General features: G+C 45.5%; 1 protein-coding gene across 1 annotated transcript in view; it reads right to left on the minus strand.

Annotated features, from left to right (window-relative positions):
- The window catches only part of USH2A (usherin), a 903,954-nt gene that overhangs the window by 38,826 nt on the left and 844,538 nt on the right, over positions 1-20,590 (minus strand). The window contains exons 59-62 of the mRNA XM_066594449.1: positions 15,142-15,366; positions 12,483-13,996; positions 11,629-11,938; positions 3,637-3,846 (exon numbers count right to left, since the gene is read on the minus strand). Coding sequence (XP_066450546.1) covers positions 3,637-3,846; positions 11,629-11,938; positions 12,483-13,996; positions 15,142-15,366 — 2,259 coding nt within the window. The remainder of the gene's footprint in view (positions 1-3,636; positions 3,847-11,628; positions 11,939-12,482; positions 13,997-15,141; positions 15,367-20,590) is intronic.

The raw sequence follows: 20,590 nt of genomic DNA on the forward strand, positions 1-20,590 counted from the left end.
CATGACAAGTTTTCTGTGGATCAGTTTCAGTGTGAATCCACATTAGATGGAAGATCCGGCCATCGGAGCGACTTCCAACGAGGCCGGTCATCGGTGCTGGACTAGCCAGGGTCTCACTGCCAACCGCGGGGGGTTTTATCATGTAACGGTGTGGAGAGTATACAGAGAATGCCGCAATTGAGGAAAATATCCAGCGGAAGGGGATCCTGTGGACGGAAACAACTCATCACTGAAAGGGGTCGGAGGAGGATGTCAGGAATCGTTCTGACCAACAGGCTGCACAGTCAGCTGAATACAACGCTGGAGCTCTAACTAACGTGTCTGAACGCACAACTCGCCGTTCCTCCGCACGGATGGTATAACAGCAAAGGCCAGTTACAGCGCAATTGTGTCTAAGAGAACCAGAAAGACTCCAGTGGGCAAAAGAGCGCAAAACAGATGAATTTCATCACCTAGTGGAATCTACGCCATGATGAATTGTTGCGGTTCTGAAGGTCCCACGCGCTACTATATGGGGGTCTGATAAAGGGGCCATCAGGGCTGCTTCATTCCACTATAGTCTATGGTTGGCCGAGGACTATAATGGGCCAACGATGAGGCAGGCAAGCTGAATGGTGACGTAACCCTTTCCTGTGTTGCAGTGATGGGGTCGGTCCGTCTCCTCCGGTTTCGGCACCTTTGTGTCACCTGTGACTTTTACCTGCATTTCTAACAATAATAATGTAACACGATTCCTAATAAAACTTTTTTTGACATTTTGACAAATATTGGGCAGATTTACTGTTGCCTTAATGCCAGTTTTCGGTGGTAGATGCACTGAGTCCGGCGCTCATCTAAAATTTGTCACAACTTCTCGCACTTCCTGTCTAGAGGAGCGTCAGAATACAACAAGGGCGCAACTTACTGTAGGGTTCTGTTACACGGAGCGATTCATCACTGGAACGAGCCAATCGGCGTACGATGATCAAGTCATCTGCTGTCAAATGACCATTTATACATGCAGATAATCCTTTAACCCCTTAGTGACGGCCAACGCGTCTCTTACTGACCTCACTGATGGGCTTTAAACCCGCACAGAAATTGTTATAAGACAAGTGACTTGGCTGAATACTGACGGCCCGGCTCCTGCGCTAACTGGCAGGGGCAGAGAAACCTCGATCCCGGCGGTTTAACTCCTTACATGCCACACTCAATAGCAATTGCAGCATGTTAGCAGATGACCTGCGGAGGGGGATCTTGGTGGCACCCAGCAGTATCCTGCGGTGAGATCAGAAGGTACCAATGGGGTCCCGGGGCAGCTAGAAGCGTGACAAAGCTGAACTAGATGGACATTGTCCCCCCTCAGCCTTACATACTGTGTTACTATGTCTGCCATGTAACTCTGCCCGTTAGACTCCGCCTCCCAGAGAGTCCAATAAGCAGCTGTCTCAGGGTGAGAGCGCCTTCACACGGCCGTGGGCGGTTTTATGTGCGTTCGAAAGCGCTGTAAAAACACATGAACAGGCGCACAAATCTAATGTTATGCGCTTGTTCAGATGGCTCGGGCCGCGAAGCATATACGCCGAGGCCGTAATGCCGTTGCCTTCCCTTCCCTCTCCCTCTCCGGCTCTCCTTCCCTCTGGGTGGGACAGGAGCGGAGCTAAGCACCCGCCCCTTGTTTGCACCGACCGTAGCAATGCAAGGGGGTGGAGCTATTCTGCCCCCTCCCATTGCAAACAGCTGGAGGGGAGGTGAGAGGAACAGAAAAGAGGGAGGGAGTTTAGCGGTCATGCTGCTAAACTCCCTCCCACCTCCCTTCTCCGGCCGCTGTCATTGGTTTCCATAGAAGCCCATGCAGTGGCTGACATGTTCCGGCCTAAAAGATAGTTCCAGGACCATCTTTTCGGCCCGGTGTGAAAGTCCCCGGCGCTATATTGGCCCGGCCGTGTGCTGGAATCCAATGCATCAGATGGTAGCATACATCAGACGGCTGTGAAAAAGGCGGCCGATATACGCTTGTGTGAAAGAGCCCTAAGTAGAATGCAGTACATAAGTAGTGCAGTATACTGTTCTAGAGATCAAACTATCACATCTTCAAGCCCCTTTTGGGGACTAAAGAAAAGAGCTAAAAAGGTACAATAAAGTTTAGTTTTCAAATAATGCAGTTTAAAAAAATGTAAATTTTTCCCCACAAAAACCCTTTTTAGGGCGAGCACCCACTGGCGTTTTTTTACCTGCATTTTGCGTTTTGCGTTTTTCCTGCACAGGCATAGAGATAACATGTGTTCCTGTCCACTGGCGTTTTTTTTGCGTTGCGTTTGCGTTTTTAACATAGGAACATGTCAGTTGCATATGTGTCCTTATTTTTCTCAATGGAAATTAACGGAAAAGCCGCGAAAACGCCGCGAAAAACGCGCGGAAAAATCACGGAAAACGCAATCGCCAGTGGGTGCTCGCCCTTAGGGCTCAGTCAGACGGGCGTTTTTATGTGCGCATGTTACTTGCAAAAACAGCAATAAAAAAAACTTTTGCGCACTTTAAAAAACAAAACAAAAAAAAAACCCTGTTTGGTATCTCCCCAGTAAAAAACCGATAAGATAAACTGAACCCACTTTTATCCTGCATGGCAAACGCTGTACAAAAAGAAAATCTAAAAAAACTGAGCCAAAATGCAATAAAAGTGATCAGAAAAGCCAAATAAACCTCAAAATGGTACTAATAAAACGTACAGCTTATCATACAACAGAAGCCCTCAGAGCTCCGCCCCTGTAAAAATAAAAAAGGCGTGGGATGAAAAAAAATATTTAGTTGTTTTTTTTAAAGGGCTTTTATTGTGTAAAAGTGGAAAAACCTAAAAAATATATAATTTTGGTATTGTCGTAATCGCATCGACCCGCAGAAAACACGTATCATCTCATTTATGCGGTATGACTTACACTCTAAAAAGCACACAAAAAACAATAGCAGATCTGATGTTTTCTCTCTCTGCCCTCCCAAAAAATGTATGAAAGTTGTACAATACATTATATGGACCCAAAAACTGTGCCAATGAAAACTACGGCTCGCCACACAAAAAACAAGCCCTCATACGGCCCGGTGGACAGAAAAGTAAAAAAAAGTTATGAAAACCCCCAAAAAGGGCTTCAGAGGTGCCGCCGGCTCTCCTGGCTGCTTTTTAGAATAATCGTATTTCCCCCAAGATAACAATTCTGGATCACTTTCCCTTCTAGCCCTGTGTTGTGCCGTTCCTCTGTTATTCTTAGTGAAAATTTATGAATAAATTGACACGTGGGTGTTACCAGTTGGGGCGTGTCCCTATACATTTTGACTTTGTCCAATCGGTACTGACCATGTCGGACACACCCCTTTGACAAGGGGAACAGTTGTCAATTTATTCATATATTTCTAGGAGGAAAAACAGGGATTGCAAGAAAAGAGGCGGAGCCTTATTTCTTCATGGGGGATACAAGTATTCACTAAGACAGATGTGTCAGGAGGGGGGAGGGGTCTCTAAGCCTATAGCAGGTTCATCATTGAGACGTACCCTGGTAGAAGGAAGAGAATGAATCAGCATGGACCGCTATGTTCGCTACATGTATGATGTATGATGGCGTTCTTGCATGTGAATACAAGGCAGGATAAATCATGGCGGCTCACCACACTGTCCTCTCCGTTGTCATTTCTGGAGAACAGCCTGTAGAGGATGACGACACCATTCGGCTTAGTCGGAGGGGTTATATTGGCAGTCACGAATGTGGAAGACACTTTGTGAAAAGCCGGAGCCGGTACACCTTCTGGGGCAGCAGGGCCGGTCCTACAATGAGCCCAGGAGCTGGACGTCCGTCCTGCAGAGTTCACAGCCCACACCTGTAACCAAGAGGAAGAGGAATGTCATCACATGGCGGGCCGGGCTGGCAATGTACATCTTAGGTAGTCACAGGTCTTTGTCCACCAAAACCTACATGGCTCAAGATGGGGGGGGCTGGGGGGGGTCTAAAATGGATTGCATGGGAGAAACCATTTCTGTAGGAGAGCTAATTTGCATACATTTCCCAAGAATCATTGCCTGTAACTCTTTCTCCATCAGCTGACGTCTCTGCAAGAAGAAAATCTATCCAACAAATTAGGTAGTTGTCGGCCGAATGATCGTTGAGCCAACAGCGATGGTACCTCGGTGACACCACGTACGCACTCAGCTGGTCAAGCTCATGTGTTTTGTATGCAGTCAAGGATGAAAGCCACCAGCAGAGATCTCTGTGGTCATTGGATCATCAGTCAATCCTAAACCAATGTAAGGGGGTTGCTGTGTTTGTTGTTTTACCTATTTGCTCTTTATGATGATTTGCCATTATTACCGGACCACCGGGGAGGAGGGTTCGGGTCTAGGAGGAGTTCACCCTGCAACGTCTGACCAGAAGGAGTAAGTTAAGGACTTGGCAGGTTGTGTGTGAGATGGCTTCTGCGTAAAGTCCTTTACTACACCCTATGGGCATAAGTTCAAGAGTTCTGAACCAGTTAGCCCTATAGGCATTATCTTCACTCTGATTCCCACTCTGTCTAATAGGTGCCAGACACATTCTTGGACCATTTATCCCCACAGACTTGTGTAACGGGACCCAATAGGCCTCCTGTTTACATTAATGTTCATTAAGGCCTCAGAGACATTTGTTGTAGACCATGGTTATAGGGCCTTATAAGAGACTTATCTTGTTATACCCCAGATATGGGACACTCTAGAGATAACTGTTATACTTTCCCAGTTCATAAAATTGTAGAGCTGGAAGGGACCTCCAGGGTCATCTGGTCCTCTGGGGTCATCGGATCCAACCCCCTGCTCAGTGCAGGATCACTAAATCATCCCAGACAGATATTTGTCCAGCCTTTGTTTGAACACTTCCATTGAAGGAGGACTCCCCACCTCCCGTGGTAACCTGTTCCACTCATTGATCCCCCTCACTGTCTAATATCTAATTTGTGTCTCCTCCCTTTCAGTTTCATCCCATTGTTTCTAGTCTTTCCTTGTACAGATGAGAATAGGGCTGATCCCTCTGCACTGTGACAGCCCTTCAGATATTTGTAGACCTCTATTAAGTCTCCTCTCAGCCTTCTCTTCTGCTAAACATTCCCAGATCCTTTAACCGTTCCTCATAGGACATGATTTGCAGATCGCTCACCATCTTGGTAACTCTTCTCTGAACTTGCTCTAGTTTGTCCAGGTCTTTTTTAAATGGGGGTGCCCAGAACTGGACACTGTAAAGGTTTGTAATGGCCAGTCAGCCTGAGTGTTATTGTTCTGTTAATAAGCATGAGCAACCATGTGGCCGGCTACACAAGTCTCTCTCAACCATCCCAGTAGGTGCCCCTATCGAGAAGCTATCATAAGGAAACAACTCCGATTTCAGTGCCCAGCCATGAGGGACTGATATCCTTCCCACCTATCATGGAGGATAAAGCCCCTTGCTGGTACAGTCCTATGAACAGACAGACTTGAGTCTACCATTAGTGCCACCAACACCGTCCAAGTCGGCTGTAACCAAGGCAAGGAATACGGGGAAACCCCCACCTCTATCTCAGTCCGCCCCTTCACCAACCTATATGTAATGTGGACGGCCATTACTCCCTTGACCAAAAGCTTCTCACCCAGCCAAACAGTGCCCCGCTCTGTACTGACGTACGGTAAGAGCCCCGAAACAGATGTCTACAGATGGGCTTCTCTTCCTTCTGGAGGAAACTAGCTTGGCTAAAATCCCTCGTCATGTTTCAAGGCTTGGGTGCGGGTTTATAGGACTACCAACTACAGGTGGCATAAAGGAGACAGTTTTCTTCCTTCGGGAGGAGAGCTAATTTGCATAGAATATGATGTCATGGACAACACAGTTTAGCTGGGCTGGGTGGATCATTTAGCTCATGGTGACATCACACCATATGGCTCCTGGACAAAATTTGGACCAGGGAGTAATATTATTGAGAACCCTTTCTTTGTGCTGTTTTGCTCCGGTTCTACGAGTTCCTGTGACTCCTTTTTGTTCTTTCAAAATGGGCACTGCACCCGAGGGTGCACCCTGAGCTCTGGCGGTGCACCGGTGGTCTAGGGCACTGATTGGTCCATGCTGCTCATGTGGGCGGTCAGAGCAGTGTGAATTGCTGGAGACTATGATGCACAGTGTACACTAGGTAGTGACAAGAGTCGCTGCCATCTTGGAAGACAGAGGAGGGGCTATGTTAACTGTTGGATCTGGGGGACACGAGCCCAGAGGGAGAGGGCCAGGGAATATCACGCCCCTCTCCAGTCCTGAGCCACGTTCTATGGGGACTGGAGGGGGCGCTGTAACACAGGACTTAATACAAATCTGATGTAACGTACAGAACAGTCCTGATACTCAGAAGCGTGACAAACTCAGCTCTACTACATCAGTGCAGAATTCCAGCTCTTTGCAGTTACTCTGTGAACTATTATTCTGTATTGCTGCGGTCTTGTCTGAGAAACTCGGAGAGCATTGCGCTTGCAGGCACGCTGTTCTTTAGGCAAGTGCGTTGTGCGCCCAATACTGTCAATGGTAAGTAAAGGCAAGAAAACCGCAGGTTTGTCGCACGCAAAAGGCACAGAGGCCGCGCAATGTATTAACTCATTGTTTACCACAGGTTAATTGACACGGGCTACGAGACGGAAAAACCGAGGCGTCTTCCATTCTTGTGCGATCTTGCAGACAAGTTGCCCAATATTCTCTATGGGCGATCGCATCGCAGTGGCGCGGACGCGGGAGCTTCATGCGATGCGATTGTAAAACTCTGTCTATTGAAACAACATTTCATGTCTTGGACCCGTGTCGTTCTCGCCCGTGTAAATGCGCATGCTAATCGCATGGTATGCGAGCACGATACGATTTTATGAAGAATCCCATAAAAAATAATGGGCCGTTTTAGCGCACGAATCCCATCCATATTGCAATCAGACAGAACTCCTCACAAAGAATCGCCCATAGATCATGCTTGCAAGCCCTACGATTTGCATGCGAGCGCAGCGCGATTATTAACACGGACACTATTGACACCTGTGATTTTTTTTCACGAGCGTAAAAAAAACACGTGTGAAAATCGCGCAATCATCACAATATGATGTATTATTTCTTGCAGACCACACCGCATGTTCACCAGTGCGCCATTGGTCCAAGCTATTCGGACTGATACCGCGCTCACCCGTGCGAATACAGCCTCACACTTTCTTGTAGTCCCATAGAAAACCGCAGTGTGATATCACATGACGCACTCAGCTCTGCTGCATCTGCACCCCATAGAAGGGACTCCTGCGCAGCATTGTAGCACACGGGCCGCTCGTCGGTGACCCGGAGACCCCAGAATGAGTTTATTAGATATTCAATCATTAGAATTGTCGCATTAACCTACCAATGGAAAGCCGGCAATTTGCGGACTAAATAACACTCAGCACTTATTAAGCAGATTTCCACCGAATCTGCATGAAAATTAAATTTGGCCTTCATCAAGGAAGTGAATAAACATATGGGAGGAGAGGTAATCTTATTTATCAAAAATCATTTGTATAATTAAACACGAAGATCGCAAAAAGGTCGGACGGGGTCGGGATTTGCATGAGTAAGTTCTTTGTGGGATGTCACCGGCGATAGACGGCGTGAGGATGGGGGGGGCTTATAGGGTTAAATTAGGCTCAATAATGGCCAATTACACAGTGATCAATCAGGAAGATGGATCGAAATGGCCATACGAAACGACTGCCTAAGCGATTTTGCGAGGCGCGCTCCTTACGAAGCTTTTGTGCTTCTGTCGTTTTTGCAGCATCGAAGGGGTTTTTGTTTCTATTCCTAATCTTGGTGTTACTTTGTATCCGGCTGCGTGATATCGCTACAAGTGAAGCGGGCGCGCCGTCCGGCACTGCTGCATCGGCTGCCTGTATAGTGGGGACCTCACATTTACGGTTCTGACGGCCCCTCTATCTGTGCCCCTGTCCAACAGCTTAAAGGGCAGCTCCAGCCATACTTGTCATTAACCCCTTCCCGCTGCGGCCCCTTTTTCGCTTTCTCATTTTCTCTTCAACTGCGCGGTTCTTGGCGGCGTTTGCTGTTACGACGTTCCTGCTGCGGTGAATCTGCTGCGTTCGCTTTATTCTACGGATTCGTACGATTACAGCGATACCAAATTTGTACGGTTTTAAAAAAATACCTTTTTAAACTCTTTCTCATTTTTTGTTTTTCGGGTTGTCGGGGCTTCATTCTTCGTGCCCTGTAGCTTTTTTAATACTATAATAAATATGTTAATAATCTGGACTTTAGCGGACGCCAAAATTTTTCGTTTTCTTGTTTTTTTTTTGTTTTTATTTTTTGATGAGACAAATAGGAAAAGGGGGAGAAGTTTAAACTTTTATTACCTTTTTGCGGCTGTGAATTGACGGCCGCGAGCGGAGTGTCGCGATGATTCTCCGTTCGTGGACACAGGGCTGGCGCTTTCCGTGGACAGGGGGCCAAGTTTCCATTGGGGATATGAACTTGAGATAGTTTGATCGCTCATACAGTATAAGGCAATACCACAGTATTGCATTATATTCCATTCTGACAGGCAGCCTAGGTAATGATTCAGAAGGCCCCAGGTTGTCATGGCAATGGAACGGCCCCCCTTGATGGCATTGCAGGGGGCTGTCCTGTGGCCCCAAACATTGATCAGAATGGACAATGGCATTCATCATGCTAACAATTGCACTCAGCGTTAACGCTGATTGTGGCTGTTGCCAGTGTTTATCAGCTGTCACAGATGGCTAACACCCGTCGTGTGTGAAGTGGACTCGGCTCCTCAGCCTGCTCCATACAGATACCACACAAATGACTAAATACAAATATATACATCATCCATCAACAACAGCTTGCTGACTGTCTCCATGTTCTAACAAGAGATTTTTTTCACATAGAGCAAAGCTCCTCCAGCATGATGCTCCACCACCAGGCGTCGCTGTAGGGATAGTATTGGACAGGTGATAAGCGGCGCCTGGTTTCCATCCACCCTGTCTGGTCTCCCCTCCCCCAGCATGATGTTCCACCACCAGGCTTCACTGTAGGGATGGTATTGGGCAGGTGATGAGCGGTGCCTGGTTTCCATCAGCCCTGACCAGTCTCCTCTCCCCAGTATGATGCTCCACCACAAAGTTTCACTGTAGGGATGGTATTGGGCAGGTGATAAGCGGCGCCTGGTTTCCTCCAGACAGAATACTTAGAGGCCAAAAAGGTACATCTTGGTGTCATCAGAGCAGAGGATCTTGTTGCTCGCAGTCTGAGGGTCCTTTGGGGTCTCTTTGGTAACTCCAGGAGGCTTTCATGTTTCTTACTGAGGAGGCTTCTCTCTAGCCCCTCCGCCATAAAGCCCAGATTGGTGGAGGCTACAGGGATGGTTGACCTTCTGGATCTTTCTTCCATCTGCACACAAGATCTTTGGAGCTCAGCCAGAGTGACCATTGGGTTCTTTCTTGGTCATCTCTCTTACAAGACCCTTCTCCTCCTTAGTTTGGGGGTCGGTTGCTCTAGGAAGAGTACTGGTGGTTCTTCCATCTAAGTATTATGGGGGCCGTTGGGCTCTTGGAAACTTTCAGGGCAGCAGAAATGTTTTTGTAGCTTCTCCAGATCTGAGCCTCCACACAATCCTGTCTCTGAGCTCTGCAGGCAGTTCTTTCCTCCTCATGAATTGGTTTTGGCTCTGATCTGCATTGTGAGCGGTGAGACCTTATATAGATAGGCGGGGGGGGGGGGTCTTTTATATTCAATCAGAGGAATTACCCCAGCTGACTCCATTCAAGGTGTAGAAACATCTCAAAGATAATCATCACTCAATGGGAGCCCCGAAGCTAAAAGTGTCATACCCAAGGGTGTGAATACTTATGTCAGTGCAAAACGTAGTTTTTAATTATTTTTTAAATGACAAAGATTTAAATCATTCTGTTGTCACTTTGTCCTCATGGGGTATCAAGTGCAGAAAGATGGGGAACACAAGACAACAAAACAAAATATAAAAAATGAGAGGGTGTGAAGACCTCCCGGACCCCCTGTACATCCTCATCATTGTAAAACACGCAGCAGCACCTACAGAACCATTACAAGTAAGAGAAAACAAACCACTGCAGGCGAGCGGCCTAATAATCTGCTTCCTATGGGTGTATAATGAAATAGTTATGGTTTTCCCGTGAGAGCGATAAGCAGATATTAAAAGGTCTTTCCAATATCTTTAATAGCTAAGGGCAACAGCTGATTCAATAGATTCGATCAAAATCACCAGTTCTTCAGCCGGCGGTGATTTATCTCCCCGGCTCCTTCCAGTCATCACTCATCTTAGTTTGCTTTTCACCGCTCATAAATTATGCCTCATAAATAAAAATACACAATCAAGGAAATCATATCAATTCATCCAGAGTGAATAAATAGCTGCCCCATAGCACTCTCCCCGCTGTCTACTCAACAGACCTGTTTTATATTTCATGCCTGCAGTTCCTAATAGGCTGCTTTAAGGATGTCCGCGCACAACGCCAAAATATCTGGCTGTATGGATAAATCGTAGAATCCTCCAACTTTGTAGAAAAGGTTCGGAAAGACCCCAATGTTATAGATGGAAAGAAGCAGAATATTTACTTTCTATCACTGCATGTGGCCAAGCTTAGTAAGAAATTGGGGGTATGTTTGGGGTAAGAATGGATGTCCAGAAGATCAGAGGATCCTACGGTGGACCCATCCGAAACACGACCCAAGAGGTCCAGCACTGAGCAAGCCTATCTTAAGCTTTAAGGGTTATTCGTATCATCCTACAAGATATGCTATAGGTCTGATAGGTGGGAATCCCAGAGGTTAGTACAGAGGTCTCCTAATCCTCATCCCACCTGGTGAAGACCTCAATACACATTAATATTTTGTATTCCCCACTTGGCTAACTAAGCCAATACCAGATGACTTTCTAATATGCAAGGGTGCAGCGCAACTTTCCCCTGACAGATGAACTTTACACCTCCTTTCGATCCTCAGAAGATAAGCTGCTGTCAGAGCTATCTGGATGTGGCTGATCTCCCTAAGCACATGAATACACAGCCAAGCCAAACGTTCAAGAGCATGGAGGATTTGGGGACATAGGCGTTGGCTGAAAGATTGTTTGGCAGACAGCTGTTGAAAGCACATGGGCACTTTAATGCAGCCACTGGCCACCACTTCCAGGTGGATTTTGAATCGAAAGGTAATCTGGGTTGAATGTTCCACCAGAAGAACAGAGGATCCTCTGGTGGGTACATCCAAAACAGAGTCAAGAGGATCTAGGTTTGGCCAAACCTTAAATGGTTATCCCTATCATAGACATTTATGGCACATACACAGGACAAGTTCCCATTTCTGTGACCCACAGATCCCCAGACTCTGTGTGGTGAGGTGGCCTCTTGCCTTTGATCATGTGCACAATATGTGAAATGATGAAATCATATTATAGGACAAGGTGTGAATCTACAGTATTTTTAGGGTGGGTCAAAAATGCCCCAGTCCGATTGTATATCTCCATATTCTAAAAGGGAGTTTCAAGGCATGTTTATCTAACAGAGGCAGCAGTCAACACTGGAATTTCCCTATCGCTATTTTGACCAACTCACAATGGACGTCATACCTGATACTCATACTCTGCAAATGGCAGCAAATCCACATCCTGAAATGACAATGAGGACCCGTTGAAGACCAACTCTGTGGTCAACATTTCTGGGTGGTTATTTTTCCTCCTTCGATACACATCATATCTTATGATTTTGCCATTTGGTTGTTGGGGACCATTCCAAGCCAGCAATGGAGCTTGGCTACTTTTCTGCACATCAATGAGTGGAGCAGGTTGCGATTCTGGAGGAGCCTCCAAGGTATGACCCATCACCCACTCACTCATAGCACATCCAAACAGAGTGCAAGCTTCAACTCTTGCTTCATACCTGAAAAAGAAGTTTAGTTACAATTTAAAGTCATATTGTAGATCCAGGGGGGCCACAAGCCTTTATGCTGCCTTTATGGTGAAGTGTGAAATAGGGCACCCCCCCTCCCGCCTCCCCTAAAAAAAACAAAAAAACAACATAGACCCATCTAGCTTAGTGGCTCCAATATTAATAGTAATCCCTTATAGAGGCCCTAGTAGAAATATGGGCCCAACTATTGGCCTTTGGCTTGGCATCAACCCAACACTCACCCAACTAGCCATTCCTCTCAGATTCAGTATCATGTTGCCTTATGGTAAGAGTGACCCTGTGTAGATCTATGTTTCATCAAATGGGTGCACATGAAATAATACTCTATGCTATACTTTCATATTGCCCTTTTTACCTCCTAAGACACTAAAACCCAAATGATGTAACTGCTGCCTTGTAACCCATACAGGGCAGATATCTCACTTTCAACAACGATGTGGACATATACCCATCCTTAAGCCTTATGGATAATACCATGATGATCATGATATCCATCAACAACGTTTGTACTTACTGTGTATTTGGTTTCAAGTCCTTTAGTAAATATGAGAGGTCATCCGGAGAACTAAAAGAGCTGTTAAATGTATATTGCAAGTCGTTTGTTTCAGCTGAAGGATGAACATGAAGAGTATAATTGAGTATGAGTCCATTGGCCTTCAATGGAGCTCCCCAAGTTATCAATATTTCCTGGGCACTTTTTGCATGAAGTCTAGGTGGTTTCATACCAGATGGCGAGGAGGAATGGGTCTTAATTTTTGCAGGTGAGCTTACGCAACTCCCCTGACTATTGCTAGCTTGTATGGTATAAGTATATTCTGTTCCTGGTTCCAACCCAAAGTCATGATATTGAATATCCAAACCATTGTAAATCAGTTGACCATCTCTATGTAGCTCATAATTTGTGATTTTGCCGTTGGGTTTATCAGGACTTTGCCATGAGATCTTAATAGACTGGGCACTTGTAACTACAAAACTTGGCTCTTTCATGTATAGAGGATGAGCCTCTTTCGTTCTGATCAATGTATTGGAGCTACTCGTACAGCCACCACTGGTGCAAGCAACAAGACTAATGTTATAGGTTGCGAAGGGCTGGAGATTAGAAATGACGATGGATAATTTTGTTCCAGCAAAGTATGTCTCGTTATCAATTTTAATAATGTATTTAGTGATTTCTCCATTCTGTATTGATGGTGGAGACCAAGACACATTGAATTCTGTTGCACTAAGGGCCTCGGCTCTGGGTGGATTCACCGCACTTGGTGGACCTTCCAAGGTTCTTATTTGTGTAGGATAACTAATGGTGCAACCTCCTAATGTGCAGGCTACTATGGAGTAAGTGTACTCAGAATAGGGAAGCAAATCTTCATCCGTGTAATTTAATGTTGTGTAGTCAAAGTTAAAGGGTAATGTGATATTATTTTTCTGCAACTTGTAATACAATATCTTCCCATTGTCTTCTTCTGGCTTGGCCCATTGGATAATGACATGATTGGGATTCTGAGTATCATAGAATAATTTAGGTGGAAGAATAAAGGTGGGTGCGGCTTGACTGGTTTGACCCACTGTCCATGTACTGTCTGCATATCCAACCGAGTTCCATGCCTGAACCTTATACTCATAATCCGTCCAAGGTTTCAGTCCCCCATCTGTATAGGTGAACACCATAGGCTCCGTGTTCAGCTGTCTAAAAACAACACTTTCAGCCATGTTCTTCTGGTCCCCCAAAGCATTTTCCAGTGTGGACCTTTTAATAATATCATATTGTAGAATTTTTCCATTTGGGTGAACTGGAGGTGACCAGGTGAGTTGAATGTGGGTGGCATTAAGTGGTTTAATTTGAGGTGGGAGCTGAGATACTGGAGGAGCTTCATCTGTCTGGATATGAAGAGGGAAAGTTTGGGTGCAGCCGGCAGCGGTACAAGCTTCAAGTACCAATGTATAAACTGTATAGGGTTCAAGACGACGGAGCAAAAATTGTTCAGATAGGCCACTGTATTCAAGATTGCCATCACTATAGACATTATACATCTGAAAAACAAAAATAAACACGTATGGGTAAAAACATTCCATGTTCACAACCCAAGTGGTCATTATTGTTCCACTTATGGATGGGAATGTTGTGAGAGGGAAACAAATTGGCATAAAGTTGAATTTTCAGATTCAGATTGGCCAAATCTCCTCTAAACCTGTAAAAAAATGATCAAGGCAGTTTCCATACATATCACATCATTGATGGACCTCACTGAAAGCAATAGCTCATCTAACTTTATAGAAGTTTTCCAGGGCTAGATTAATTAATGACCTATCCTAAGGATAGGCCACCTAAGGATAGGCCATCAATAGTTAATTGGTGGGAGGTCATGAGTGCCACTGTCACTTCAGTCTATGCCAGACATAGCACCGTACATTGTATAGTGGCTGTTCCTGGTTTTACAGGTTAATCCTATTCATAGGACTAAGCAGTAAGGATCTCAAGTGGCAGATCCCCAACAATCACCTATTAATGACCTATCCTGAGGAAAGGTCAACATTATGGTAGTGTAGCTACAGAAAACCCTTCTAATGTACTGTAATAAGGCACCTTAGTGAGTCACCCATGTAAATGACTCAGTCAGTGCTGGATAATTCTGGACTGGAGTGTAATGTAGGATTGTGGCTTTCTTCTTAGGAAATATCAGAATGTGTGAACAGAAAGGATCAGACATTCACCTACTGGGTTGCTATCCAATAGGTGGCACTAAAAAGCCAGCTTTCTTCCTCCTGGATGAGAGCTAATTTGCATACACTTTTTCCCAGGGAGCATTTTCTGACCTATAAGCATCCTTATGTCAAATGACACTTTCTACAAGGAGAACCCCCCCCCCCTCCCCTCCCCTAGACCTACAAGGTCATTGGCGCAGTGAAGGTTACATATTGAATAGTATCTGGAGGTTATCCAAAGAACGTAGGCAGGACATGGGTTGGATAGGATTTGGAAGTTAGGACTTCTGTGTGTTTCTCAATAATGAGTAGCAAAGGCGATGTTGTCATAGGATGCCAGGAAGTGATGAGAGATCTGTAAGGTTCAAAGGTTTCCTCATCAATGGAGCAGTCTATAGGGCTCATGGTCTGAGCCAAGTCCACGATAACTTTATGTCTCATGGATACTTGACTCTACATAAATATTATTTTACCATCAATGCTCCATTTGTTCTTGCCGGCTGCGACCACTTGAGAAGTAACGCTCTGCCGCCTTCAGTCTTGTCCACGGTGAAGTTCATGGCACTTGGTGCAGCCTCCAAGGTCTTTATGGTAATCCATGTGCTGGCCACAGCCCCGGCACTATTGACGGCCTTGATACCGATGCGGTATGTTGAACAAGGACGTAACCCAAACACCTTGGCCTGGTACGCCGTTCCCTAAAACAAAGACAAACAACACACATCGGTGACACTCTGTGATGAGCGGTTTGTTCCTTACAAGAGGTAAATGCGATTTCTCAATCAGCTTACAAAATTGAAGCTTTGGTGAAAATTCAAGTGACAAGAAGAAAGTTGAAGGGTTTCCACCGGTCACGGAAGTAGGTGGGACCACAATAATCCATACATTAGATCAGTACAAGATATGGGGTACGTTTAACCAGTGAGGTCCTTAAGAAACAGTGATGAATATTATATAGTCATTCCTTATGTCATCAAATCCCACCTAAATGAAGTCTTAAAGGGGTTGTTCAGTTGCAAACTATTAATAGCCTATCCTTACAACAGGCCATAAAAAGTGATGTGGTGGTGGTCCGCCACTAAGGACCCCAGCCCTTCGCTGGGCTGGTACATTCATGCACTGAGCTGACTTCTGCAGGAAGCTGACAGTTCCGTTCCCACTGTTACAGCCAGGCTTCATTGGGCCATTAAAATTAGCCTGCAATACCAAGTCAATCCACTATAGTGGGAATGGAGCTGTCTGCTTCCTCCAGACATCAGCTCAGTTCATGAGTTCACCGACACAGCAGATAGCTGATCAGCGCAGTTCCTGGGAGGAAGACCCTTGTTGATCTACTATTGATGGTCTTTCTTACAAATAGGCCATCATCATCAACTAGGAAAAGCCTTTAAACTGATCTACATGTTCCTGTTATCAGATGTAATCCTGTTCGGTGAGATTCACTATCTTGATCCCTGATCAGCCTATAAAATTAACTTGCAATATGCACTTTAATTATGTGGTCACATCAATGTCCAGGATTCAGAACTGATTTAAGGGGCTGTGACTATGACCGGGCCCCGAGGAGGGGGGCGATGACCACATTGTCATCCACATCTAGTCTAGCAGCATATAGGAGGAGGTACCTGCATGGCATCTAGTGGGTGGACAGTCGGCACAGACAGAACTCATCACCTCCAGTGCAGCACAGCGGCCATGTTTCCTACAAGACTCTTTGTTGCTTTGTTGAACCAAGCCTTATGGGTTACACACACTTAAAGGGGTCGTCCAGTTGTAAACTATTGATGGCCTATTCTCAAGATACATCATCAGCTGTTTGTCATGTCTGTGAGTTTGTGCACTGAGCTGATATCTACAGGAAGCAGACAGCTCCGTCCCCACAGCAGTGGCCAGGCTTAATATTGCAGACAAAACTCCCATTGAAGTAAATGTAAACGGTTTTGACAATACCAAGCCTGACCACTGCTGTCAGAACAGAGCTGTCTGCTTCAATGTACGAGTGCACCGCCTTGGAAAACTGCTGATCGGGATTGGAGGATGATGTGTCGGCGGTTGGCTGCCTGGGGAAGCCCTCTAAACTTTGCCGATGCAGCGGTTTTACACAGAGGGTGGGGGAAGGCAGGGGTAATCTATTATTCAATAAGTTTGTGAGTGTTGTGAGCGGCAGACCTAAGTTTTATCTGGGGCCCGGGGCAGATTTAAGTTTGCTCTAGGACCTGGTGGGCAGACCGAAGTTTGCTCTGGGGCTGGGGAGGGGTGGACCTAAGTATCTTCTTACACCTGGAGGAGAGGGGCCTGGACCAAAGTTTGCCCAAGGGCCCATATGACTTTAGTTATGCCACTGGCTGGTATATATTCTAGAATACAAAGCAAGGCGGTCCATGACTGCGCCGGACTACCAGGCCACAATAACTCCGGCCGTACACAGAAGTGACTGCAAGACAAGGTCACCGTAAGGGACAACAGAAACAATTACGGTTCTACAAATAGGAAGAAATTGAAATCCGGCATCTCCTGCAGCGCATTACTTAAGGAGCGCTCCACTTTTCGCAGACATCTTAATCTTTCCAGTAATATGATTAGTAGCTTCATGAAAAATTAAAAGTGTATTCAGCGCACATTGAAGGGAACGGCTCCGTATGATGAACGGCTTGTTTACAGTGGAAACTGGACAAACACATGGAAGATGAATAATGTACAAAACATATAGAAGGGGGTCCGGACGGTCTGCCGAGGAAGCCAGGCGGCAACCGGGAGGCCCTTCTGCAATGCAAATAGTAATCACCTCTAACAGATTATATATAAAGCCGCCGGTCGCCTGGGGAGAGTTTAGAAGTATCTTTTAGCAGAAGAAACATGGCTAGCATGTGGGCAATAAAGAAAGAGCATATGCATATTGTCAATAGCCGCACCTGCTCCATTACGCTTTATTCCAGGGTGGAGAGTTGCTTTCGGCCCCTAGGTGGCAATACGATCAAATACTTTTTGCAAGCGGAGTACTTAATGATTAACAACTCTGCTCACTTATCTAACACACTCAAGGCGGCTATTAAAACACAACAAAACTGATTTCATTATAGATTCTTTTAATAAACATTTATGGCTTCTAATCTTAAAAGAAAAAATTGGAATTCTTCTTTTTAAGCGTCGGCCGCAATTCGCTTAAAATGTATCGAGTGTAATGAGGAACCGCGGAGCGCTGGAAATAAAAGAGGGGTGTTGGAATATGAGGTCGGGCATCGTTGGGGTAACAGGAGGCTTCATCAACAAGGACTAGAGGATCATGGGAGCTGGAAGTCTTACGGCGCGGTGTACGAGGCCGCGGTCACACAAGGCGGATTTGCTGGGGATTTTCCGTGCACATTTCCTACACAGAGAATCCACGGCATCTGCAGTAGCAGCGATGCGGACAAGACTTTGAAAAATTGTCCGCATGATGCAAAAAAATCAACCCGCTTCGGGAGCGTCACGCAGTGGAACTCGCCATGGAATGGCCCACATGAGTTTTCACCCCCCCCCCAAAAAAGTATGAAAATCTGTGGTTTCCTGCCGTAGTTTTTGGTGTGGATCCGCAGACGAAATCTGCCCTGTCCAACGGACTTCGCTGCCTGACAAGGAAACGCTCAGATCCCGCATGTAGATTCCATTGACAGGGCAAATTCTGCATGCGAATCGGCACCATAAACCGCGACAGAAAGCCCCAGACTGCGACACGGGAAGTCGCTTCTGAAACTTCCACAGCAATTCCGCCGCGTGAAACCCGATGAGCACACGCACACGGACTGGTAAGAGGTTGGACCCCAGACTCTCGGGCGGCACAATTCTGCCATCATGCAGCATTAATGACAGGATACTTTCTTCTGCTAAAATTACGATTCCAAAAATACTTCCATTTTCAAGGTTTTTCCATTTTGCCCAAGTAAAAACAATTTTTTTGGACATTATTTTTCTTCTTCCATCATTGCATTAAAAACCTCACGACTTTTTTATTTTCCCGGACGAGCTCTTTTTTTAATCATGACGAGCTGTCGTTTTTATTGGTACCATTTTGAGGTACAAACGGCTTTTATGGGCACTTTAATTGTGTTTTTTAGGAGTTTCTTTGACACAATGAATAGTGGGTTCAATTTATTGTACGGGTCGTTACGGATATGATGATACCAAATATGTAGGGTTTTTTTTATACAAACAATAGAAAGTGTGCAAAAAAAGGTTTTTGCGTTATTTATATTCTTTGACATTTTTTATGCCCCTACATGGGACTTGAACCATAAAAGCTCTGATTCCTATGATAATGCATTGCAGTATTGCACACAGTAGTGACTACAGGCATATACCAGAGTCTGGTTGCCATGGCAACCCATCAGCCCACCACGATTACATCGCAGAGGGCTGATGAAATCACAGAGGGAGCGAGCTCCCATTGTGCACCCTTTACATGCGGCAGCATGCAAGGGGTTAAGAGCGGGGATCGATGTTCTCATCGTTCATACACACCCCCTTCGAGTAAAGATAAAAAAAGGTAAGGGGGCAAAGCACTTTTTTTCATTCTCAGTCGGGTCTTTTTTCCATTTCAACTCAAATATTTTTTACAGTTTTTCGGTACATTAACTGGTGCCATAAAAAAATACAACTTATCCCTCAAAAACGAGGCCTCATAGAAGTCAACAGAAAGATACACTGAAAAGCAAGAAACTATTGTATCTGCAGGCGGGAGGAGCTGCGGGTCTTGTGTCATATTGTGGCACTCTCCAAAATGTCATTTGTTCAGGACATCAAAAAAAGAGACCTCTAGTGAATCTCTGTGAGCCAATGGGATCAGAGCTGCAGCCTCTATAGTGCCCAGAAGGGGGCAGTGCTGCTTAAAGGTGAAAACGGGTTCCTCTGGTTACAAAGTGAGGATGTATCTTACATATTGCATGAGGTTTATGTATTCCACCACAAGGTTTCACATCCAATGACCAAGCAGATAGAAGTACAGATGAACCAGACCAGGGGGGTCACATCAGCATTACTGGTCGCTTTCAAAGGGCTGTTTGTAATAGTAAGACAGTATATATTAACCCTTTGCAATCCAATTTTGGATTCAGGGTTTCCTAGGGGACTTTCTCTTTCTGTCATTATACAATGGCGCCGTCTGCTGGCTAGAGCCAGTACTGCAGTATGGGACATGTTGGAGAGGCCACCGACAACAGAGCGGCCAGTAATATACAGTAACAATACTCTGCAGGATGTCTTCCGACATGGGAGTTGTACAGCCTTCAATCAGAATGTCGTCAGACAGTGGATTGGAAAGGGTTAAAGGGGTTGTGGAAGGTGAACCAAAGCAAGGTTCTCTTCCAGAAAAAGTGGGGCACAAGTCCCCCAACAGATACGTGACTATAAACTGCCAGGTAGTCAGAGAAAAGAAAAAATTCTGGAAGTCAGCAGAACCTGGTGAAAGGTTCCCAAAATACTCTTTAGGGCAGAGACGGCACTCAAGGGGTTAAGCAGCGGTATAACACAACGTTCTTTCTCATCCATGCAACAGGCTTACAGGATATAGACAGGCAGGCTGGAACAGACTGTACTCTGCAGTATGGTAGCCAGTACTGCTCTTACAATAAAGAACCCCGTTCTATGTTGTATAGAAACCTTCTTTCCTCCAAACGTGGAGAGCGCCCCCTTGTTACAGTCCTGGGTATAATAGATGATGGCAGAGATCTCTGTACTGACCCCTGATATATTATACATAGTTATTAGAGCGCCCCCTTGTTAGAGTCCTGGGTATAATAGATGATAGGAGAGATCTCTGTACTGACCCCTGATATATCTATACATAGTTATTAGAGCGCCCCCTTGTTACAGTCCTGGGTATAATAAATGATGATAGAGATCTCTGTACTGACCCCTGATATATCTATACATAGTTATTAGAGCGCC

Source organism: Eleutherodactylus coqui, chromosome 3 (assembly GCF_035609145.1).
Source record: "Eleutherodactylus coqui strain aEleCoq1 chromosome 3, aEleCoq1.hap1, whole genome shotgun sequence".
NCBI lineage: Eukaryota > Metazoa > Chordata > Amphibia > Anura > Eleutherodactylidae > Eleutherodactylus > Eleutherodactylus coqui.